Source organism: Myxocyprinus asiaticus, chromosome 36, assembly GCF_019703515.2.
Source record: "Myxocyprinus asiaticus isolate MX2 ecotype Aquarium Trade chromosome 36, UBuf_Myxa_2, whole genome shotgun sequence".
NCBI lineage: Eukaryota > Metazoa > Chordata > Actinopteri > Cypriniformes > Catostomidae > Myxocyprinus > Myxocyprinus asiaticus.
The window spans coordinates 23,695,401-23,712,469 of NC_059379.1; the positions used below are offsets into that span (position 1 = coordinate 23,695,401).

Here is a 17,069-nt window from a genome sequence, read left to right on the forward strand (position 1 = left end):
GAGTTCACGTCATATCCGTACACTGGTTACTGTAGCTCGTGTATGGTGTGGGAGTAGCGTGAAGCTCAAAGTTTGTTGTCACAACAAACAAGAAAAATTGACTATGGATCATTCAAAATGACAAACCTCCAGGGAATCACCAGTTATAAAAACAAAGAAACCCCGAACAGAGAAGAGTCTACAAACAAAAAGGGAAAGCAACAGAGTCCGTAATAAAACCCGAATCAACATCGGCTTGGCTTTTCAGAGGTGGCGACAACTCAGAGATCTGAAAGGATTTAAAAGTGACCCAGAGATGGCTTTTTTCTTACTCAACAGGTAAGATATTTAATTGATATGGTTTATGTATAGTTCTGTAATCACACACACACATACACACATACACATGTCTGTGTGTTTGTAGTGAAATACAATAATTATACTGTAATCGGTGCAGAACTTTTCACTTGCAAGCACACGTTTTTCTTTATAATAATAATTTATATAAATAAATCCTTTAGTCCTAGGCTTGACAAGGACATGCAAGTCTTGAAATGATGCTGACCACTGGTTGGTAACAATGACAATCTATTTCTATATGGCCAGAATATCCTGCAGTTATAAAAACTTTACAACGGTTGACCTGATCAGACTAGCAATCGTTATATCTAATGTTAACGAACGTTGCATAACTTTTGTAACGTAATTTATTTCAAAACATCAATGTTTCCAATAAGTTAAAAATAACTGCATAAGATATGACACTTACCTGCTCAGATGACATGTTTTCGGATATCCGTCTTTTCCTTTCTTTCGTTATTTATTTGTCCATTTGCTCTGATAAGATGTCCTGTATCCATGTGTACAGCGGTGCCTCGAACCACATTCATCCGCGCAGAGGAGCAGAGCCAAAGCACAACTTGCATCATTACCAAGACAATGTTCTTCTGCAAGACGCGTGCAGTTTTATTTTTTTTAACTGCTAGAGGGCCAAAAGTTACATAGTGTAGCTTTAAATAATGTAGATAAATGTTCCTACATTACATGATATTAAAGCTTGTTTAACAAACGCCTGCAGAAACAGGTGTATAAAACATGGTATTTTATACTCATAATCGTACACCTCTAGCAAAAATGCTAGCACTGCATCATTGTGTATCAGTTCAGTTACTAGGAAACGTTACAGTCGAACAACTGCTAAGCTAACGGGAGCATTGCCGTTTTGTTTCCTTACACATACTCCGAGCATCTGGCAATGGAATGCCTTTATGGTCGGAGATCTGACTTTTCAAGTAGGAATATCCCACATCCGACTTGAATGGAATGTAGTGCACTGCACATTCGTCAAGCACTAGGAAGTGTAATTGAGCTTGAAATCATGATTGTGCCAAGAGATTGCAATGTCAAGATGAACAGTGAACAAGGAGTTACATTTTGGTTATTCTCACCCAAAATCGATTGGATAACTTCAGAAAACATGGATTAAACCACTGAAATTACCTTTATTCTGCCTTTGTGGGGTTTTTTTTTTTTTTGGAACTTGAAAATTTGGTAACCATTCACTTGCATTGCATGGACAAACAGATGCCATACCTCCATTAAAATATCTTTATGTTCCACAGAAGAAAGAAAGTTTGAGACTAAATAAGGGTGAATAAATGGTGAGAGAATTATCATTTTAGGGTGAGATATTCCTTTAAATTGTTGTAATGGATATATAATGGATTAAGCACACGCCGATATAGTAGGTGGCGGTATGCACCTTTTACACTGGTTTGTAAACCGCCATAAAACAAAGAAGAAAGAAGAAAATATTTCTACGATGACTTTTATTTTGACAACACATTTGTCATGAGTAAGTTCCGTGTTCATATCTGCTTCACCATGCAGTCCCCAATAAAATAAAAAAGGTGAGGATGGTGCTTACAGTTGGTGAATAAAGGTATAGAAAATCAATGTACCTGCATCTTTGTGTGCACATTGCCACAAGTGTATGTTTGATGTTGTTCAAATATTTTTTTTTATTTTCTTTTTTACATGGACACAGTTTAAATGGTTTTACTAATTGCCTGCACTTGGTTTCGCTTGATTTTAGGCGCTCTATCTCGTCATGTTCAAACATAAACACAAGTAATAAGAGAACTAAATGACACAGAGATGATCACTTACAGTACTTTCTTGCCTAGGTAGTGGCAAATGGACTTCCTCACTCTGTTTGGTATTTATGTGGCGGTGGTTCTCGCATGCATTGCTCTGGTTTGTAAGTATTCAGGGCATCAACAGACTCCTCTCGGTAAGCTGTTGGACACAGTCACAGGGGTGAGCCTGAGGAGTATTCCTGCAAACTTAACACTGGTGTACATTAATTTGGTTGCTGTTAATTATAAGTAATTAATATAATGCCACCTCTTCAAGGTTGTCTCTCCATGGATCCCACAATGTCTTCAAAACATTTGCTACAAGACAACGCACAGACTGTTCCATCAAAGGTAAGAACTTGAACAGGTCACATAATCAAATCATGCTTTTCCACTTGTTCATGATTTGTAAAAATGTAGGCCTAAGACAGTGAAAGTAACTGGCTGGGAAGTTTTAAAACATCATTAATATGCTTGGCGACACTTTACAATAAGGTTCCATATGATTACATTAGTTAACATGAACTAACAATAAACAATACTTTTACATAATTTTATTAATCTTGTTTATTGTTAATTTCAACAAATGCTGAAATGTCATATATATATACACTCGCGGCCAAAAGTTTGGAATAATGTACAGATTTTGCTCTTATGGAAAGAAATTGGTACTTTTATTCACCAAAGTGGCATTCAGCTGATCACAATGTATAGTCAGGACATTAATAATGTGAAAAATTACTATTACAATTTGAAAAAAAATAAAAATACTTCAGTTGAGTTTAACTAACTTAAACTACTTCAAAGAATTCTCATCAAAAAAATCCTCCACGTGCAGCAATTACAGCTTTGCAGATCCTTGGCATTCTAGCTGTCAGTTTGTCCAGATACTCAGGTGACATTTCACCTCACGCTTCCTGTAGCAGTTGTCATAGATGTGACTGTCTTGTCGGGCACTTCTCACACACCTTACAGTCTAGCTGATCCCACAAAAGCTCAGTGGGGTTAAGATCCATAACACTTTTTTCCAATTATCTGTTGTCCAATGTCTGTGTTTCTTTGCCCACTCTAACATTTTCTTTTTGTTTTTCTGTTTCAAATGTGGCTTTTTCTTTGCAATTCTTCCCATAAGGCCTGCACCCCTGAGTCTTCTCTTTACTGTTTTACATGAAACTGGTGTTGAGCGGGAAGTATTCAATGAAGCTCTCAGCTGAGGACATGTGAGGCGTCTATTTCTCAAACTGGAGACTCTGGTGTACTTATCCTCTTGTTTAGTTGTACATCTGGCCTCCACATCTCTTTCTGTCCTTGTTAGAGCCAGTTGTCTTTTGTCTTTGAAGACTGTAGTGTACACATTTGTATGAAATCTTCAGTTTGTTTTTTTTTTTTTTTTTTTTTTTTTTTTGGCAATTTCAAGCATTCTATAGTCTTCATTCCTCAAAACAATGATTGACTGATGAGTTTCTAGAGAAAGCTGTTTCTTTATTGCCATTTTTGACCTAATATTGACCTTAAGACATGCCAGTCTATCGCATACTGTGGCAACTCAAAAACAAACACAATGTTAAGCTTCATACTTAATATAGCATGTAGCTTTCAGCTGTGTTTGATATAATGCCAAGCGATTTACTAGTACCAAATTAGCAATTTAGCATGTTTACTCAAGGTGTTGGAGTGATGGCTGCTGGAAATGGGGCCTGTCTAGATTTGATCAAAAATGACTGTGGTTTTTTACATCAGTAATGTCCTGACTATACTTTGTGATCAGCCGAATGCCACTTTGATGAATTAAAGTACCAATTTCCTTCCGAAACAGCTAAATCTGTACATTATGTGAAAGTTTTGGCCACCTGTGTGGTGTGTGTGTGTGTGTGTGTGTGTGTGTGTGTGTGTGTGTGTGTGTGTGTGTGTGTGTGTGTATGTATATGTATGTATATGTATGTATATGTATGTATATGTATGTATATGTATGTGTATGTATGTGTATATATATATATATATATATATATATATATGTCATGTACATGTCATATAAATGCAAGATGGTGCCGTGGATGGCTGCTTCGGTGTGGAGCTCTTTAGCATTTTTGTTTCTTTTGTTTGTTTGTCATGTTTTTTGTCATTCTTTCCTGATCAGATTCACCAGGGATGAACTGCTGAATATTTGGCAGAGCATACCTGATAATTTTTTGCCTGTGTTTAATTATTCTGACGTTTTATTAGACATCTTGGTTGGAGACATAGCAGTGCTTTACAAGTGCTCCAAGAGATGTAAGCGAGGGAAGCCCGCCGACGCACTTGTGAAGCTTCGTCAACGCGGCTTTAGGACTCTGCTGCAGAGTATTCATCTGGCAAATGTCCGCTCCCTCGCCAACAAAACGGACAAACTGCTTCTGCTCACTCAAACAAATAATGACTTCTCTAACTCCGCTGCTCTGTGTTTCACGGAAACCTGGCTGAATGAAGCCATCCTGGACAGCATGCTACATCTGCCGGGCTTCTGGCTGTTCAGAGCGGATCGCGTTGCGGAATCATCGGGGAAAACGAGAGGCAGTGGAACATGCTTTTACATCAACAAAAGTTGGTGTACAGATGTAACGCTGTTGAAAAAGATGTTCTGGCCTAATTTAGAAGTGCTCTTCATCAACTGTAAGCCTTTCTTCCTGCCACGGGAGTTTTCCTAATTTATTCTGGTGAGTGTTTACATTCCTCCACAAGCGTGCGTGAACGCAGCACTACAACAGCTGGCTGATCACATCACAGACACAGAGCAACAACACCCGGACTCTCATCATTATTCTGGAAGATTTTAATAAAGCTAACCTCACTCGTGAACTGCCAAAATACAAAACAACACATCACATGCCCCACCAGACACAGAAATATACTGGACTACTGCTACACCACTGTAAAGGATGCTTATCGCTCTGTCCCATGTGCAGCTTTAGGACTCTTTGATCACAGTCTGATTCATCTTCTCCCGACCTACAAGCTGAAATTAAAATCAGCAAATCCTGTAGTAAAGACTGTAAAGAGATGGACTAATGAAGCAGAGCTGGAACTACAAGCCTGCTTTGACTGCACTGATTGGAGTGTTATTGAGGCTGCAGCCACAGACCTGGACGAGCTCACAGATACTGTGACAGTTTCTGTGAGGATATGTGCATCCCTACTAGGACATTTGTATCATTCAATAACGATAAATCATTGTTTACAGGAAAACTCAGACAGCTTTGTCATGCTAAAGAGGATGCTTACAGAAGTGGGGAAAAAATATTGTACAACCAGGCCAGAAACACACTGACTAAGTGTGGCAGGGCGGAGGGTGGGGCCGGGCCGTGATTTCCACACACCCGGCCCCTAATTAGGCTGATTAAGCCCGAGAGGGATAAAGGCCACCAGAGACGGCAGTGCGACAGAGAGAGAGTTACGGGCAGCTGCTCGACACCTGTGAGTGTTTGACTTTTTGCTTAAGTTTATTATTAAAATTATTTATATTGTTAAGCTGGTTCTCGCCGCCTCCTTTCCATTGAACTTCATTACATTAAGGAAATCAGAGTGGCTAAAAGAAGCTACTCTGAAAAGCTGAAAAACCAGTTTTCAACCAACGATCCTGCATCTGTGTGGAAAGGCCTGAAAAGCATTAACAAGACACCTTCCCATCACTCTGTAGAGAATCAACAAATGGATGATGAACTGAATGTGTTTTACTGCAGGTTTGAAAAGCCCAGACTCATACCCATCCCCCGCTCTGATCTTCACTTCACACACACACACACACCAACACCTCCTGGAACCCCCCTCCTGCTACTCAACCTGCACTTATGGTCTGTGAGGAGGATGTGTGCTGGATCTTCTGGAAACAAAAGACTGGGAAAGCTTCAGGCCCAGACGGTGTCTCACCTGCTTGTCTGAAAGTCTGCACTGACCAACTGGCCCCCATCTTCACACAGATCTTCAATAGATCACTGGAGCAGTGTGAAGTTCCCTGCTGCTTCAAACGCTCCACCATCATTACAGTCCCCAAAAAAACAAAAATCACAGGATTTAATGACTACAGTTCTGTCGCTCTCACGTCTGTGGTCATGAAGTTAGCTGAGAGACTGGTTTTGGCCTACCTGAAGGACATCACTGGACCCCTGCTAGACCCACTTTAGTTTGCTTACCTAGCAAACAGGTCTGTGGATGATGCTGTGAACATGGGACTGCATTATATCCTGCAATACCTTGACAGACTTGGGACTTGTAAAAGGATCTTATTTGTGGACTTCAGTTCAGCCTTCAATACCATCATGCCTGATCTTCTCTCAACCAAACTGACCCAGCTCTCCGTGCCAGACACAATCTGTCAGTGGATCAACAGCTATCTGACAGATAGGCAGCAGTTAGTGAGACTGGGGAAACTCACATCCAGGACCCTCACTATTAGTGCTGGTGCTCCTCAGGGATGTGTTCTCTCTCCACTGCTCTTCTCCCTGTACACGAATGACTGCACTGCAAAGGACCCCTCTGTCAAGCTCCTGAAGTTTGCAGACGACACCGCGATGGTGACGAGTCTGCATACAGATGGGAGTTTGAACAGCTGGCTGTCTGGTGCGGTCACAATAACCTTGAGCTGAACATGCTCAAAACAGTGGAGATGATAGTGGACTTCAGGAGAGGTTTGGTTCAGCCACCAAATCAGACAGAAGTACAACGGACAGTCAGGACTGCTGAGAGGATTATTGGTGCCCCCCTGCCCACCCTCCAAGACCTGTACGTCTCCAGAGTGAGGAAACGTGCTGGTAGAATCACTCTGGACCCCTCACACCCTGCCCACTCCCTTTTTGAACTGTTGCCCTCTGGCCGGCGCTGCAGAGCACTGAGCGCCAGGACATCCAGGCACAAGAACCGTTTTTACCCTCAGGCCATTTACCACATGAACAATTAAACTGCCTTCAGGACTCCCATAGTGCAATAATTTAAATAAATATCTCATGTACATCACTCATATTTAATTCAATAACTGTACATACCCCTACCTTGCATATATATTACCACTTGCACATGTACATACGCCATGTTATATGTCCTATTTTTTTTGTACGTCTATTTATACTCTTACCTTGTTTTATATTCTGTGTCTCACTGTAATGTTCTGTGTGCACACTTGTTTCTTCTATCCCCCCCAAAAATTCCTTGTGTACGTGAGCACACTTGGCAATAAAGCTCATTCTGATAAACTAATACATTTGTGAAATTAAGTTATATTTGTCAACATTAGTTAATGCACAATGAACTATGCACAATTGTATTTTTATTAACTAACATTAACTAAAAATTATAAATGCTGTAAAAATATATATTGTTCATGATACCTAATGCATTAACTAATTTTAACGAATGGAAACTTATTGTAAAGTGTTACCACATGCAGTTTAACCCCATCACTCCATGTATATAATGTTTAATATACAGTACATATGCATTATAAAAATTATAATAGCTGATAGATATAAACTAATCTTGACACACTTGTCTTCATACCCTCTTTTTATCACCTGAAATAAACAACTGATTTGTTAGTAAATGTGTTGGAGGAATTGTAATAAAGTTGTTTCTTGGTGTCTATGAGTAACATCATTAAACTGTTTAGTTCATTTCTTCTAATATTATGTTCATTCTTATTTTTTTCAGGAACAACTTCTTCCTTTACATGCACCTGTTACTTGAAGTTGCTGTGTATGCAGAGTTTTCCCATGAGGTCTTTGGCTTCTGTTTGGACATGGGCACAAGTTTCTTCAGCTTGTGCATTCCTTACATCCTCCTAGCATTCAAGTCCTATCTGTTCTACCTGTGTTGTAGAAGAGACCCAGGTAAGATAATGAAGACTTATCTCCTTTGCCTAAAGAGAAATCAATTCAATTATGTTCAATTTCACTTTCTCGTTTAAGGCACACTGACAAAGGAAAACCATACTGCACAACTGAAGGTGTATCAGTATGACGAAAATCTGTTCCAGCAGGGAATCAGGTGTTCAACCTGTCAGCTAGTGAAACCTGCCCGGTCCAAACACTGTAGTAAGCATTTGTTAATCCTCCATTTAAACATCAGACCATGTTCTTCTGGTCAAGGCATCCTAATAACCCTGCTTGGTTTGTTTGGCTAGTTATTTTCCAAATCAGTAACTCAATGTTCTCTTCCCAAAACTAATTTAAAGGAATGTATCTCAAGTGTTTTAACAAAAATATAAGCTTTACATTTATGCTTTTAAACTCCCCAGAATGCTGAGCCTGCTTATTTCCATTGCAAGTGTGTTACTATAGTTTTTATATATATAAAACGAAAAAAACAAAAAAACGGTAAAAATATTCAACATATGCTACAATTGCTGTCCATTGAGCTTAGCTTGTATTGAACCTGGAACATTCCTTTTAAGGTTGCTTTTATGTTTTACAGGGGTTTGCAATCGATGTGTCCAGAGATTTGACCACCACTGTGTGTGGGTGAATAACTGCATTGGTGCTCAGAACACTAGGTACTTTCTGCTGTACCTCCTAAGTGTATGTGCCATGGCAGGTGATATTGCAGTTCTAACAGCAGACATGTTGGTCCAAACTGTTCTGCGAACTGGACTTCTGCATGCTCACTACATTGATGAGCAGGGTGAGCAACAGCCTGTTGGACCGCTCTTCATCATCCAGGTAATTAGTGTGTAAATCAGCACAGAAATGTTCTTTTCCAGTTATTTTACTGCTGTACATCGGTTTGCAATATTTCTCTAATATATCTTTTCACAATTTGTTTCTTTGTACAGCATCTCTTTCTGACATTCCCAAGGATTGTCTTCATGCTGGGGTTCCTGGTATTTGTCTTTTTCCTTTTGGCGGGTTATTCCATGTTTCACATGTATCTGGCTTTGGTGAATCAAACCTCCAATGAGTGGTTTAAAGGAAAAGGCCACAGCTGCCAGCATTGCCATCCTCACTCTGGACACAACTGCCAGACCTCATACAATCCATTCAGAGGTTTCTATAACAGGGGAATCCTCAAAAATCTGGGGGAAATCTTTTGGCCCTTATGTGCTGTTAAGAAAAAAGACAATTAGACAAAGTGTGTTCTTTAAACTGTGGATTTATTTAATTTCATTCTTTTATTTTGGTAAATGGGATTTTTTTTTTTTTTTTTTTTTTTTTTATTGCATATTTTCACAGCCTTACAATGAGTTTGTACAGTATCTGTACATTTTCTCTTTTTTCCCTGTCTTTGTGTACTTTAAGGGATGGTTCACCCTAAAATGAAAATCATCATCATTTTAGGGTTTTTAGGGTCATGTAAAACCTTGAAATATCAGGACATTTTAAATGGGGAGTTCCAGTCTTGGAAAGGTTGGAAATTGGTTTATGGAAATAAGTAAAATGTTAAAAAGTCATAGACATTTCTACAGTGCATATAAATTTTTAATGTTATGCTGTGTTCTAAAACATTTTATTGGTTATAGTTTGCTCTCTGTTAGTACAATATTTCTATAAAAAAAATTCTTAATTCTATAATGACTGGAAAAATCATGAAAATTATTTGGTCAAAAAGTGTGGGACCCCTGTAATTTACTCAGCCTTGTGCTTTTCCAAACCTGTATGACTGACTTTATGTGGAACACAAAAGGAGATGTTAAGCAGAATGTGATGGACTGACTGTTTCAGTCCCCAATTGTTGCTGATTTATCCAAACAGTAAAAGTGAATAGAGAATCTCATTGTGTTTCATGGAAGAAAGTCATTGGAGTAAGTGCATTTGTGGCATAATGCTGATTACAACAATAAATTATTTCGATGTGCCCCTTCTTTAATAAAAGCACAAATCTGGGTTACAGTGAGGCACTTACAATGGAAGTGAATGGGGCCCATTTGTGGAGGGTTTAAATGCAGAAATGTGTATCTTATAATTTTATTAAAGCACTTGCATAATTTTTTTCTTTTAAAAGAAAAAAAACTTTAAAACTTGTGCATTATTTGAGCTGAAAAGTTGTTTAAATTGTTTTACGGTCATTTTAGGGTTTACGTCGTCTTTGCAATGAGGTTGTAAAATTGGATATACCTTTATACACACAAAAAAAAAGGTTGGTAAGCAATTTTATCACACTATTATTGTTCACATGCATCTTGTTCACCTCTTGTGGATATGTTTGAAACTGAATATTTAACGTTTACAAATTGTCCCATTCACTTCCATTGTAAGTGCCTCACTGTAACCATGATTTTCACCTTTTTTTTTTTTTTTTTTTAAGAAATTTATTTTTGTGGTGATCACATCAACATTATGCCACAAATGCTGTCGATTGAGTTTAACTTGAATTGAACAAGGAATATTCCTTTAACCATATATCTCGGTGTGAAAATGGGTCACTGTCCCTTTAAACCGGTGCGGAAGTGCCCTGCTGTCATATTTATGAAACGTCACGCATTGTCATTAAAAAACGAACGAATCGCCGTCCCGTTTAATTGCCGCAACTAGTAATTTCCAGTTCTGTCATTCTCTGTTTTCTGACCTAAGCTGATCACCGTGTAGTCCGCAGGCTAAACGTCGATAGGTGAAGAGCAAATGTTATTTTAGGACGGGCCAAGGACAAGAAGAGCTGTCAGGACGAGAATAACTTCAATGGCTGCATCTAAATGTACACGACTCACCGGTGCCTTGACCAGACAGTTACTGGACTCCGTGGACAGTGTGTTGTTCGACTGTGACGGCGTGATATGGAGAGGGGATCAGGCCGTTCCTGGAGCCCCGGAGGTCATCAACTCATTGAAGAAACGTGGGAAGCGGGTGTTTTTCGTCACGAACAACAGCACTAAAACACGAAAAATGTACGCCGATAAATTAGGCAAGCTCGGTTTCAACGCCACCGAGGACGAGGTGTTCGGTACGGCGTACTGCTCAGCGATGTACCTCAAAAACGTATGCAAAGTCGAAGGGAAAGTTTATTTAATTGGGAGCAATGCAATGAGGCAAGAACTTGAGACGGTGGGGATCCGGCCAGTTGGTGTGGGCCCTGATCCCATCTCAGGGGTCCAGTTTGACTGGGCGAATGTCCCTCTAGATCAGGAGGTCCAAGCTGTGCTGGTCGGATTTGACGAACATTTCAGTTACATGAAGCTAAACCGAGCTCTGCAGTACCTGTGTGATCCTGACTGTCAGTTCGTGGGGACCAACACAGACACGAGGCTGCCTCTGGAGGATGGCAAAGCGGTCCCGGGTGAGTAGATACGACCAAACGACTTCAACTATATGAATTACTATTGAAATGATTGGCAAAATGACATCGTCTCAATTACAGTGTCTTCTGTCTGCTTCGATTACAGGAACAGGATGCCTGCTAAAGGCGGTGGAGACAGCTGCACAGCGTCAGGCTCAAGTGGTGGGAAAGCCCAGCAACTTCATGTTCGAGTGTGTGGCCAGTAAGTTTGGTCTAGATCCAGAGAGGTGTCTAATGGTAGGAGATAGGCTGGACACTGACATTATGCTAGGCTCGAACTGTGGCCTGAAGACCCTGCTGACCCTTACGGGAGTTTCAACTGTTGCGGATGCAGAGGCAAACCAGAAGAGCGAATGCCCACATCGTCAGCGAATGGTGCCTGACTATTATATAGACAGCATTGGTGATATTTTACCTGAACTACAGGCATAGACGTCAGTTTACTTGGGATCTGGCCACTTAAGAAGAGAATATTTAAGGGTGTCCTATGGAACAAAACAACCTATTTTAACATTACAGTTGAGAATTTTATTTAACTATTAGAGTTAATTTTTTTACAAATTGATGCAATGCTATTTTCTCATTCTAATCTCTTTGCTTACTGTTATTTGTAATCATTGTGACTCCATACACTCAAAATATATATATATATATTAGCCTATTTTTAATTTCATAACAAATTTCCTTCAAATTGAATTGTGTAATCTTAACAAAATTAATTTAATTATACTTACATTTATTGAAGTTGTATTTATTTAAACTTAATAAAGATTATGCAATTAAATTTTATGGAATATTGTTATGAAATTGAAACGGGTAAATCTTAAAGATAAGCTATATATATATATATATATATATATATATATATATATTATCATGTTACAATGTTATTAAGGCTTTATTTCAAACAGGCCTACCTCTTTTTTCATATCCCACTGAAATCGTTTTTTGGGTTTTACTTTAGGTAATATAAGGGCAATATGTCCCCTCAAGAGTACAAAGATTATTTGAGCAACATTTGTGTGCATTCCAATTTTGGGCACGCTTAGTGATATTAAAGTATTCAATAATATAGTTTGTCTGATCACTAACTCTCAGGTAGTAGAACACAACTGCGTCCATGCAATTGACCCTTAAAAGTGCACTGATTGTATATCTGAAGAAATTCTGTCCTGTTAAGTCACTGTGCTTGTAACATGATGCATGAGTGAACATTTGCAATTATTATATTTTGCACTGTACAACTTTGTTGTCACTCTCCATCTGTTAGGATTTTAGTTCTCATCATGGTTTTTAAGTGTTTCATACGTGACTGACCAAATAAATCAGTATTTTTAATGAATGGTGTACTTTTTATCCTGTAATGTACTTGATAGAAAACTAAATTGCACCTAATTGCTGTAGTTAAAATTATTTAAAGGGACAGTTCACCACAAAAATGAAAACTCTTGTCATTATTTATTCACCCTCAAGTTGTTCCAAACTAGGGAGGTGTACAGAGAATCGACATTCGGTTAAATGCTTGACGTGCCACTATTCAAATACCAAAATAACCATTTGGTTATTCTACACATGCAATAGAGGTATTTAACCCGAACTCGACAAATTCCTAACCAAGCGTCAGGTTTTCCATCCGTGTTTGGGTCACTTTTTCAAGTATAGGGCGAGTTAGGGGCTGTTCAAAGATGCAGTGTGTGACTGCGCTGTTTTTCTATATACTGTTAACGTGCTGGACGGACAGCTTTGACTGTTGCATTGAATCTCACTGTTTTATTCTTTCATCATCTCACGCTGGATCATATAATTTTTTACACACCAAGTTAAAAAGAACTTACATTTTTATAAACGCATCTTGTATCATTCATTGTGCTGCGTTTTGAAGAATTTAAGTTTGCAAAAAAGGACCTCATGTGCCCGTTACACCATTAAACATGATTACAGGTCGTTTTTCATCAAGCAAATTTTCAGCACACAATAAACAGTGAGACAGTGTTTTTTCCCTTTTGCTCTTGGTGTGCATATTTACATACAATAATAATTAGTCAAGTTCAATGCCATTTGATTTTAAACCATTTAAAAATCAATGCACCCCAAAGAGGCTATTTAACTGCAGCAGTGTAACTCTATGCACATGACAATGCTTTCATTTGCTGCCTCACGGAAATGTTAGCTTGCCTGGGCAGAGTGCATACACAGGCGGTGACAGTTTTATTATTTTTGTTTGACTTTAATGTTAGATTTTATCATTTGAAGATCTATGTATTGTGCTATTAAGGCTCATGTTCACTGTGCACCTTATTTGCTGCAATTATAAGTAGTGTTTGAGGAAATTACATTACAATTAATGTTCTTTATTCCCACATCCCGATACTTGATGAGAAAAACTATTAACCGTTTGTGAAACTTCATGGTTAACTGAATGTTAAAAATGTTAACCGTGTACATCCCTATTCCAAAACCACTTACTTTTTGCGTGAAACACAAAAAGCTGAAAGTTCTGCCTTCATTAATTTTCATTGTACAAAAAAAAGATGCAATGAAAGTGAACGGTGACTGAGTCTATCAGTCCCTTACATACTTCAAACATCTCTTTTTGTGTTCCACAGCTGAAAGAGTCTTAAGGGTTTGAAACAACATGAGGGTGAGTAAATGATGACATATTTCAAATTTTTGGGGTAAACTATACCTTTAAAGTCACCTTGGTCCATCAGCGGCCTCAGGGCAAGGGCAGTTGATGCCTTAAAACTGGCTCTGTGTGATGAAAAGCCCTGTCCATGGCACGAGCTACTTATCCTTTTTGTCTATTGTCTGGTAAGGGGTAGCCAGCCAGTGGGTTGGACTACTTTGTGTGAGGCAAGAGGTGGATGTGGGTGTGGTGGTGGTGGGGGGCAAAGGATGGCAGAGAGAAGTTACACAGCTACACTGCAGACACTCTTTGTCAGTTTCAGTCATGAACATTGCCTTATACAGAAGAGAGTAAGACAGGTACTGTGAGGAGAAGCACAAAAGGGCAGAATGGTGACGTGCTGGAAGCATTCAGAAGCCAGTATGGAGGACCCACGTTGCATGGTGAGATTCGATGTGATTTGTTTTATTTGCTTGAATTCCAATGTACCATTAGTAGTACACATATTACAGACAAACACAAATATGTCAGTCTGTGTTTTACTTACCTCTGTTTTATGAAAGTGCATTTGGAATGTGAGCAACACTACTACTGAATGTACAAACCGTAAATAAATGTGAAACAACTCTAAACATAGACTACTTGCATGCAGATGATTTTGTATTTGGAATGTTCCTCCTGTGGCTTCTTCCTAGCACTGTGGTCCCATAAGCTCTTCATGGATTCCTCACAAACTACTCTGGGGGGGACTTGCTGCCACACTGCTCATTGTTATCATTGCCCTCGGTGTGACTGCACATCTAGGGCTACAGCACAAGACACAGGTAAGTAAGGCATTTCAAAACATGTCAGCACATTTTCAAAATTGTTTTCATGCATTATCAAACTTTTGTCAGTTTTATAATGTCCATTACGAAAGATATCAGACAGTGAACCATTTCCACAAAGTCTTCATTGCAGGTTGTAAGAATTCCAGATGACACAAGTGGCTTTATCAATCAGTCTGCACTGATTGACAAGCACAACAACATAGTGACCTACTCTGTGACTTCCCATGTCAACCACACCTCCACAGTGATTTTTGACATGAGACATGTAAGGCCCTTTTCTTTCACCTCCAAGGATTATACCAAAGCTCAGTTACATTTCCCTATTTCTCTTCCTCAGGGATTGGTATGCTATAAACCTGACAACCAGGAAAGCTGCTTTCTTCGGCAGATGGAAACTTTGGATTACAAGAATGTGCAGTCTCAACTGAATAAGTCAGAGCAACAGGTAAAACCGCTCTAAGCCTTTTACCTAATGTGCTATACGTGTATAAAAGCCATCATGGGAGCTGGCTGGCAAATTGACACACTTGAACACAGCACCATCCCGGTGCTCTTAAGTAGATTAGAGAGCTCTTTTGGCTGCTTTCTCCACCGTGACTCCAGAAAGGGAGTAATGGACCGCACTAGCTCAGGAGGGCTTAGTGTTGCCGAGTCCAAATTCCACATACCATCTGATCCACCTTGGTTGGATCGCATTACAGGATGGGACCACAGGGTGCACAATGGCCACTCTGTTGGCTTTTTCCTCTTATAAGTCACTCCTGGAAAGATAGACCTCCCTTCCGCAAACAGAGCAGAAACCTGTACTGGACACACTTCTCTCAGCACTTAACACAGTGATCCAGTGCTGGGTTATGATCTGCCCAGAATGGATAGGTTGTCACCGATAAGTATCACTGTCCATTTGGAAACCACTTAAAATCTCGGCCTGTTTAGATTTTTGCATCATTGCCTTTAATTAAAGCCATTAGAAAGCCTTTAGAAACTCAATCTGCCCATCAGGAAAAATCTTCATTGAAGTCAATAGCCTTTTGAACAAGATTTCCAATTTTTGTGCACAATGAGCTATTGAGAGATATAAACTGCTTGTCGCAGGCTCACTCATGCATTACTCCACTTTTACAAGTGACTATCTGATCTCTCAGTGGAGTAGGTGGTGTAATTACAAATGCCTTTTGTACTAAAGGAAACACTTAAACCCCTCAAGACACAATTATATGATCAAGAGTTATACAGTGTATGCGTTCACACAGTAACAATATAGTGCGTATGTATCGCACAATCACAGTGTAATTTACTCAGCAATGATATACAGTGAGATATGTGATGATTCTCACAGGTCAGTCAGGTCTGCCTGGTGGGAAATGAGACTGAAAAACACACAGAGTTTTTTGGAGTGTTGCCCGGCAGTCGTGTTGATGCTTCCACCCTTCAAGAACCTCTTCAGTCCCTCTGTCAGCAAGCCTCTGTCTACTGGACTAGAAGATCTGATGGTAAGACTACTGCCTATTAAACCAATCTTAAATGCATTCAGCATGAAACTTTTCTCCTGTTTAAGTTTTTTTTTTTTTTGTTATTGTGATGAGAGAATGTACAGGAAACATTGCATAACAAGCCAAGAACATGCCGAGTTGCTTTTTAAAGAGTGCAGTGTGCCAGAAACTTAATCCCGTACTCCAGTGAGACAGAGTTTTTTTTTTTTTTTTTTTTAAGAGTTTCACCAACCGAGCATGAATGAGGAAAAGGGCAGTGGGATGATTCTGATTGGCTTCAGCACATCCAAAGAAATAAGAATCTTTACTGTATGTTTCTTTTGTTTTTTTCTTAAGGTCCTGGGAAACAAAGACTTATTTACTTCTGCATTGACATCTGCTTCCCCAGCAACATTTGTGTCTCTGTGTGTTTCTACTACTTGCCAGAGTGAGATTCCATTACGGTGTACCAGCACACGCTAGGGAAACGAAAGTGTTGACATCAGTGAGAGCAACTGGAGAGGCTGCACAAATGCCATCATTAATGGCAATCTGGCAAAGAAGGCAGAACTATCTTGTCATGTTATCTGCTAAGTGCTTATCTTCATCCTCTCTTGTATTTAGCCCCATTTTTTTCAGTGGTATTTGACCATGGCTCAGAGACTCAAAGACCAGCTTGTATCTTTTGTAACCTGACGCAGATGATTAATGGCAAACACTGTTGGTCTACAATAAAGCACCATTGTGTTAAGTCAATTAACTCTCTGTCAATTCAATCATGTCTGGATAATAA

The 17,069-nt window shown here is 39.3% G+C and overlaps 3 protein-coding genes across 7 annotated transcripts; all 3 read left to right on the forward strand.

Moving 5' to 3' along the window:
• Nucleotides 1–48: 48 nt before the first annotated feature.
• Nucleotides 49–9,856, forward strand: LOC127427059 (palmitoyltransferase ZDHHC4). 5 transcript variants are annotated; one of them, XM_051674386.1, is made up of 7 exons: nucleotides 49–318; nucleotides 2,166–2,298; nucleotides 2,395–2,468; nucleotides 7,794–7,972; nucleotides 8,051–8,176; nucleotides 8,556–8,800; nucleotides 8,914–9,833. In XM_051674386.1, exons 2-7 carry the CDS (start codon nucleotides 2,176–2,178, stop codon nucleotides 9,202–9,204), a joined length of 1,038 nt encoding a protein of 345 aa, XP_051530346.1. In that variant the 5' UTR covers nucleotides 49–318; nucleotides 2,166–2,175; the 3' UTR covers nucleotides 9,205–9,833. The 5 variants fall into 5 exon arrangements, with proteins under 5 accessions (XP_051530346.1, XP_051530347.1, XP_051530348.1 ...); XM_051674387.1 differs by lacking the exon at nucleotides 49–318 and adding an exon at nucleotides 1,833–1,889 and having other exon boundaries at nucleotides 8,914–9,831; XM_051674388.1 differs by lacking the exon at nucleotides 49–318 and adding an exon at nucleotides 1,839–1,921 and having other exon boundaries at nucleotides 8,914–9,832.
• A 702-nt stretch (nucleotides 9,857–10,558) lies between these two features.
• LOC127427061 (glycerol-3-phosphate phosphatase-like) lies at nucleotides 10,559–12,005 on the forward strand. Its single transcript, XM_051674393.1, has 2 exons — nucleotides 10,559–11,348; nucleotides 11,455–12,005. Exons 1-2 carry the CDS (start codon nucleotides 10,754–10,756, stop codon nucleotides 11,778–11,780), a joined length of 921 nt encoding a protein of 306 aa, XP_051530353.1. The 5' UTR covers nucleotides 10,559–10,753; the 3' UTR covers nucleotides 11,781–12,005.
• Nucleotides 12,006–14,221: 2,216 nt separating this feature from the next.
• LOC127427063 (BRICHOS domain-containing protein 5-like) lies at nucleotides 14,222–17,011 on the forward strand. The gene is made up of 6 exons (XM_051674394.1): nucleotides 14,222–14,417; nucleotides 14,670–14,798; nucleotides 14,923–15,069; nucleotides 15,142–15,249; nucleotides 16,144–16,297; nucleotides 16,634–17,011. Exons 1-6 carry the CDS (start codon nucleotides 14,364–14,366, stop codon nucleotides 16,726–16,728), a joined length of 687 nt encoding a protein of 228 aa, XP_051530354.1. The 5' UTR covers nucleotides 14,222–14,363; the 3' UTR covers nucleotides 16,729–17,011.
• Nucleotides 17,012–17,069: the final 58 nt, after the last annotated feature.